This window comes from Sinocyclocheilus grahami, unplaced genomic scaffold, assembly GCF_001515645.1.
Source record: "Sinocyclocheilus grahami isolate Dianchi unplaced genomic scaffold, SAMN03320097.WGS_v1.1 scaffold706.1, whole genome shotgun sequence".
Taxonomy (NCBI): Eukaryota; Metazoa; Chordata; class Actinopteri; order Cypriniformes; family Cyprinidae; genus Sinocyclocheilus; species Sinocyclocheilus grahami.
In genome coordinates, this window is record NW_015505885.1 from 874,251 (window position 1) to 882,477 (window position 8,227).

At 33.7% G+C, this 8,227-nt stretch overlaps 1 protein-coding gene across 1 annotated transcript; it reads left to right on the top strand.

Moving 5' to 3' along the window:
• Nucleotides 1-3,103: 3,103 nt before the first annotated feature.
• Nucleotides 3,104-4,390, top strand: LOC107559936 (myosin regulatory light chain 2, smooth muscle minor isoform-like; the record flags this gene model as incomplete). The annotated part of the gene is made up of 2 exons (XM_016243965.1): nucleotides 3,104-3,326; nucleotides 4,212-4,390. Coding segments are annotated over 2 exons (396 nt in total), but the record flags the coding sequence as incomplete, so codon positions are not given.
• Nucleotides 4,391-8,227: the final 3,837 nt, after the last annotated feature.

Here is an 8,227-nt window from a genome sequence, read left to right on the forward strand (position 1 = left end):
AACCGTACTAATAAGCACAAATTACTCTAGACAACATTTGTGTCTTTGTTTATTGCTGAAGTGTGTTGAAATGTCTTCTTCTGCATTCTACTGTACGGACGTAAATGTACTTTTCCTTCAGCCTGAGGCTTATTCATTTAACTTTTGCTGTGAAAAGGCTTTTATATTTGCCTAAAATATAACTTTTTATTTTAAAAACAAACAAGCAAGCCCTGTCCAGATTTCAAAAGTAACACAAAAGTAACGTAACGCACTACTTTCCATAAAAAGTAACTAAGTAACGTAATTAGTTACTTTTTTTATGGAGTAACGCAATATTGTAATGCATTACTTTTAAAAGTAACTTTCCCCAACACTGCCTATATCTATATCTATATCTATCTATCTATATATATATTTCACAATTCTATTGTAATTTTTATTTAAAAATATATTAGGAGCTCATTTAGATTTTTTTTTCTCTCTCTCTCTTTATCTCCAGGTAGGCTATGTATGATAAGCATTTTTTTCAGTCTCAATCAATCAATCAATCAATAAAAGTTACAGTAACAATGCAATAAATGTTACGTCGCCTCACGCTGAACGTGAAAAGCCCTTATATGGTCACGTTTTGTTTGGGGGCGTGTCTAGGAGAAGCTAAGGCGGAAGATAAAGGGGTTCTTCGGTGAGACGCTTATTTTCTTTAATTATTTGATCTGTAGTGGCTGTTTGTAAGATTTAGTTATGAAATTCTATTTACTTTTATAATATGTAATGAAATGTGTACGGACAGGGAGAGTAAGCGAGACACAATATGCTAGCTGGTTCGATTAAAAATGCTAGATGCTAGCTGGTTTGATAAAAAATCTCAAAATATTGCCCAGACTTGTAGTATATACACAAGTGTTATTCATCTGTAACTTTGTAAATATGTAAGCTTTTGCCAAAAGGTGTCGTACTAATAAGCACAAATTACTCTAGACAACATTTGTGTCTTTGTTTATTGCTGAAGTGTGTTGAAATGTCTTCTTCTGCATTCTACTGTACGGACGTAAATGTACTTTTCCTTCAGCCTGAGGCTTATTCATTTAACTTTTGCTGTGAAAAGGCTTTTATATTTGCCTAAAATATAACTTTTTATTTTAAAAACAAACAAGCAAGCCCTGTCCAGATTTCAAAAGTAACACAAAAGTAACGTAACGCACTACTTTCCATAAAAAGTAACTAAGTAACGTAATTAGTTACTTTTTTTATGGAGTAACGCAATATTGTAATGCATTACTTTTAAAAGTAACTTTCCCCAACACTGCCTATATCTATATCTATATCTATCTATCTATATATATATTTCACAATTCTATTGTAATTTTTATTTAAAAATATATTAGGAGCTCATTTAGATTTTTTTTTCTCTCTCTCTCTTTATCTCCAGGTAGGCTATGTATGATAAGCATTTTTTTCAGTCTCAATCAATCAATCAATCAATCAATCAATAAAAGTTACAGTAACAATGCAATAAATGTTACGTCGCCTCACGCTGAACGTGAAAAGTCCTTATATGGTCACGTTTTGTTTGGGGGCGTGTCTAGGAGAAGCTAAGGCGGAAGATAAAGGGGTTCTTCGGTGAGACGCTTATTTTCTTTAATTATTTGATCTGTAGTGGCTGTTTGTAAGATTTAGTTATGAAATTTTATTTACTTTTATAATATGTAATGAAATGTGTACGGACAGGGAGAGTAAGCGAGACACAATATGCTAGCTGGTTCGATTAAAAATGCTAGATGCTAGCTGGTTTGATAAAAAATCTCAAAATATTGCCCAGACTTGTAGTATATACACAAGTGTTATTCATCTGTAACTTTGTAAATATGTAAGCTTTTGCCAAAAGGTGTCGTTGTGCTTTAAAGTGTCTCATTTTATGGTTAGTTTAACCTTGCCGTCGAAAATACGCTAGCTAGCATTACTGTACACAGTGTCCTCGTTTACTGAAATGCGCTGTAAATAAATCAGATGGGTCGCTCATGTAGACTGTGGTGGGACAGAGGCGCACCAGTTTCTCTTTGTCCTTCAAATTAAACACCTGTTTTGTACTTGGTTTATGGCTGATGCAATGCAGGACTCGCCGCAGCAGGGTTTTAGCTGATATACGGCATAAGTTACTGCTTTATGTTACTGTATTGTTATTAAAAGACATTGATTCAGATGTTTTAACTCCTGTTGCCCAGGCTGAAAAGATTTGACATTCTCAATGAGACCTGTTTGCTTTGACATGGTCCTAAATAAGGCATTTTATAACCCCTTACACAAATTAAGGCCTTAAAGAATCTTAAATCGGAGCAGAAAGTCATAAATTAATTTTGGCATGTTTTCCAATACAGATATCTAGTGCTGGGCGGTATGACCAAACATTTATATCACGGTATTTTCCCAAATGATACCGGTTTCACGGTACGACGGTATTTTTTTGTCATGCATGAGCGGGTGTTAACTATCTACTGATTGAGAGGAAATACTGCAGTGTATTGAGTTAGAATGCACTATTTTACTGTCACTAACAATCGCATTCGATTAATCGTGCAGCCCTACATCTAATGCATGTTTGTATAAGAGGTGTTAATATGTTCATATTATATCTTAGTGTGTGAATCTGATTGAGCAGTTTTAACTTCCATCAGTATGTCATTTTTTTATCATGTTGTGTACATGCCACTATATCTGGTTGTGTTTTCATGATACTAATATTTCAGTTTTTGATGCCAATGCCAGTAAACTTTCTTGATACCAAGGAAAATTGGTTATTAAACAGTTTATTTTACAACTGCGCTATTAAATGCACATTTATAAAAAAAAAAAATGGCATGTAGCCTGTACTAGGTTCTTCTATTAATTAGTCAACAATAAAATAAAGAACAAGGAAATAAATGACAAGCACTTAAATAAAAACAGCAAAACATGTACCGTTTTACTTCATTTGTATTCTGGAGTCTTCCAGCTATCTAATATTCAGAAAGTAATTTTGTGAGGATCTTGCCTCATGACCATTGGGCTACAAAAAATAAATAAATAACTTTATACACGCACACACACACACACAGACACACACAGACAGAGAAGTAATTGAGATTTTGAGGACCAAGTCATTTTACAGCGTAATAGATTGGATGTGTTTTTCTGCTGTCTCTCAGGGAAGAACCCAAAAGATGACTATTTGGAGGCAATGATGACAGAAGCTCCTGGGCCAATAAACTTCACAATGTTTCTCACGATGTTTGGAGAGAAGCTTAACGGCACAGACCCGGAGGAAGTCATCCGTAATGCGTTTGCGTGCTTTGACGAGGAAGGAACAGGTGAACAGATTGTCTCGGATCAAATCCACGCAACACAATTTGTTACAATTGTGCATCAATTAAGGCCTAAATATAAGATTTATATATTTGAATTGTATATAAAATGTGACCCTGGAGCACAAAAGCAGTATTAAGTCGCTGGGGGATATTTGTAGCAATAACCAACAATACATTGTATGGGTCAAAATTACAGATTTTTCTTTTATGCCAAAAATCATTAGGATATTAAGTAAAGATCATGTTCCATGAAGATATTTTGTAAATTTCCTACTGTAAATATATCAAAACTTAATTTTTGATTAGTAATATGCATTGCTAAGGACTTCATTTGGATAACTTTAAAGGAGAGTTTCTCAATATTTAGACTTTTTTTGCATCCTCAGATTCTAGATTTCGGCCAAATATTGTCCTATCCTAACAAACCATACATCAATGGAAAGCTTATTTACTCAGCTTTCAGATGATGCATAAATCTCAATTTCGAAAAATTGACCCTTATGACTGGTTTTGAGGTCCAGGGTCACAAATGATTGAAACTAATTGGATTTATTGAGGATAAATATGTAAACCTGGTTATTGTGTATTTAAAACACATTCAGTTTATTAGCGTTATTCCAAAATTCGACCCGTTTCTTACCTGTTTTATGTATGACTGACAAATATAAAAATATGTATCAAATTAGGTTTATTAGATTAAAACTTCCTAATGCAGTTTAAATGCATAAATCTTTTTGAGTGAGAAGAATTACGCAGTTGTGGACAGAGATATAACAGAATATAACTAAAATATTGAGGAAAAAAGAATCACTTTTATAGACTTTCCTCTTAACAAAGCAGCAGACCGTCTCTGGACTAAGATGAAGCTGTGAATGTTTCTCCTCGCAGGCTTCGTTCAGGAGGACTACCTGAGGGAGCTGCTGACCACTATGGGTGATCGGTTCACAGATGAAGATGTCGATGAGCTCTTCAGAGAAGCGCCGATCGATAAAAAGAGCAACTTCAACTATGTGGAGTTCACCCGTATTCTTAAACACGGAGCCAAAGACAAAGACGATTAGACAAACGATTTCCTTTTTAAAAATCCCCCTTTAGGCGAGAGAAATCAGTGCTGTCCGTTCACCCGGATCCCTATGAGAATGCAACTTTAGCTTTAAATATATGAAAGTTACGTGTTTACTCTGTTTAACTCCACTGGAATAAGACATCGTGTTTTGAATGGGTTATATGATACAGAATCACAAAGTCACTCTGTTAAAATGCAAGATTTAACCATGCACTTTTTTTTTTTTGAGGTGTTTAACTTTTTTTTTTCTTAGGTTTGCGTGCCAGTCGGCTCTGTGTAGTAAATGCTGCTCCATCTGAAAGCACGTGATGATGATTTCCTGCTGATTACAGAACCGGCTTTTTTAACAATCGCATTCGATTAATCGTGCAGCCCTACATCTAATGCATGTTTGTATAAGAGGTGTTAATATGTTCATATTATATCTTAGTGTGTGAATCTGATTGAGCAGTTTTAACTTCCATCAGTATGTCATTTTTTTATCATGTTGTGTACATGCCACTATATCTGGTTGTGTTTTCATGATACTAATATTTCAGTTTTTGATGCCAATGCCAGTAAACTTTCTTGATACCAAGGAAAATTGGTTATTAAACAGTTTATTTTACAACTGCGCTATTAAATGCACATTTATAAAAAAAAAAAATGGCATGTAGTCTATATCTATATATCTATATATATATAACTGAAGTGAATTTTGAGTGCATATTTTGTAAAAGTTTCAGGTACCTCATTTCTTCTCATCACTTTATATTTTTATCTTTCAGTTCCGACTTTTTTCTCAGAATTGCGAGTTTCTATCTCACAATCTGAATTGTGAGATAGAAACCCAGAATTGCAAGTTAAAAACGTCTGAATTGTGAAAAGTCGTAATTACCTTTTATTTTTAATTTTTTTTATTCTGTGGCTGAAACAAGCTTCAATAAAAATGAAAGACTTGTTATTGAAAGGAAAATTATTATGGTTTTGATATTTAATATTATTAATTTACTCATCTTATTCGAATATTAATATTTTGAATTAGCTTTTATTTTTATATTTTCAGTTTCTGTTAATTTTAGATTCTTTTAGTAATTTTATGTGCTTTATATAATATATATATATATAGCTTAATTTATTTTTATTTTAGCTTTAGTCATTTAAACTTAGACTTGTTTTATTTCAGTTAGTTACCAAGGCAACTTTCTAATTTTTTTTTTGTCTAATATTCATATTTTATTTCAATTAACGAAAATGGTTTTTAATACTTAATAACACAGCTTGGAGTTGTCTATCTCATTTTGGTTCACTACCTATTGTGAATGTTTCCTTCAGTCAATGAACAGAATGTGGTTCTCTGTAGCTTCTCGTTACAGTGCAAGTCTTTTACAGCTTATAGATTGTGTCTGTTGTTTCTACACTCTTGTTTGCAGGCTGTGCACTTGTTAAAAAGAGGAGGTGTTTTGGTGTACAGCACCTGTACCGTGACGCTTGCGGAGAATGAAGAGCAGGTCGCCTGGGTTCTCAAGACATTCCCTTATTTAACACTAGAGCCTCAGGTGAGGATAAGAACACTGCTATAAAAAAAACATGCAATTTTCTCAAAGGACATCAAACGTAAAGTGAATAATCCTATCAGGACGACTCATTCCGCTTTTTCACATCGCCTCTGGTGCGAAAATCCTTTTTAAACATTATTATTAGATACTGCAGAGCGTGACGTCATATTTCAACCATTGCTATGTCTGTAGATATTTTGCATGCTAAAAATCTAGTGTGACCGCGGCTTTACTGAAAGCATGTATTTGTCACCTTTTCCAGATGCCTGTTTTAGGATCAGAGGGGATGCTGGGAGTGGGTCTGTCACATGACCATTCATAAAAATGTAGTAAGTAGTATGAAGAAATATGCCACTTTTATCTGGTGAAAGGTGGAATGCAACAAAGATATGTTGTGGGCCCGTTGACATTTAAAAAAAGATCAGGTGATGTTTCTGCAGCAGGTTTTCATGTCCCTGAACCACTTATTTGAAAGACAGAAATTGCATGACAAAGGGTAGAAATATTTCTTAATGCTCCAAACGGAAGCAGAAGGGTATGCAAACTTTTAAATAGGATGGTCTGTATAAATAATATGGGAAATATATAAACACCCTTCAGAATGTATATATTTGCACATTTCCCAAAAGACGTAACAAAATGACCATTTAAATAGATCATCCTTTTCAAACGTTTACTGGTTTAATGTAGTGTGTTGCCTTTATGACCATCAAATAATGTTGTTTTGTTTTTCATAATGGCCATAATTTTCATAATTGTCAGTAGGTGCTTCACTACTCAGAGACTCATCATAAAACATGCAAACAGTCACTGATCCTCACGGAAACTACAGACCATAATAAGACCCAAGGGGATGTAAACTTTTATAGTGACAGGATTGTGTGTGCAAAGTCAGTTATTTTTTCTTGTGCAATGTATGTAAAATTAATAAATTTTTATGATACCTCTTTTGTTTTTTTTTTATAAATATTTTGCAACTTCATGAGCACTGTGAGACTGCAATTGCATAATCAGCTCAAGAAAACGGAATAATTGCTTTATAATTTTTAGGTTCACAATTTGTGTGGATGACAACACTCTTTACTCATTCGCTTGCGCAAAAGTCTGCAGATTCTCTATTTCTGCATCAAAATGCATGGGGAATGCAAACACAATATATATCAGTGCAACAATAATTCATTATATATTAATAGCAAAACAAGTTCTTATACTTTCTGAATGTAATTTTGATTGCATTTTAACTGAAGTCTGCCAATTGTCATCAGTTTTCAAATAAGGGCCAGAAGTCAACCAAATTGTTCACCATTCTGTGTTTGGTTATATGTTAAAATGTGTGTTTGTTTTTTTTTGCACAGGGAAGCTTGTTTCTGTAAGCCAGTGTATGTTCGCATAGTATATATGACCGTTGTATTTCAAAAGACCAAGGAAATTCAGTTATGACCAAGTCTTTGAATGTCCATGTGTGAATAAACCATTTTTGGTCCCACCCACAGAAATTCAGTAATCCATAACCAGAAATTCATATGCGAGACTATAAGATCTCACTGCTCAAAGCACCATTTAAACAGCTTGTCAGCTCAAATAACACATTTTTGAATGGCAAAATTAATGAAAGTTCCTTTTTACGAGAATATAAATTGCACATTTCTGCTTTTAAAGCCACTTGCCACAGTGCAGTTCCTTCGTAAATGCATCACTGTTCATGAGTAACACTAACAAAAGCCTAAAGTACTGTGAGTATGTCATATCTCTAGCAGTTCAAAGACAATACGGGTGGAAACAAACCTCAAATAGTCGTCTTTTAATTTAACAAGTCACCCGTGGCATTTTTTTTTTGTCTTATTCAGTTTGTCAGGATGGTAGTTTAAAACGGCACAGGACTGCTGGAGAAGTAAAGCAAAACTATCATGTGGATTTTGTCATGTCTTTATCCTATATGCAAGGCAATACACGCTTCTGCAACATTAACACACAAGTAATTAACATTAAATAACGATTTGAAATGACATCCACACAACATAAAATAAATATCCTATTCTGTTTCAAAACTAAACGCAGACAGCAGTGAAGATGCAATCGAGAATTCAAACCTTTCTTTTACCGTAATATGACGTCTTTGTGTGCGAACAGAATATTCAATAGCAACAAAATAATAATAATTTTGCAAGAATGTTTCTGCCATGGAATTAAAAAAAATAAGGGTAATTGCAACTTTTTATCTCACAATTCTGACTTTTATTTCTTGCGATTTTTACATCTTATATTCCTGACTTTTCTTTTTCAGAATTGAAAGGAAAAAA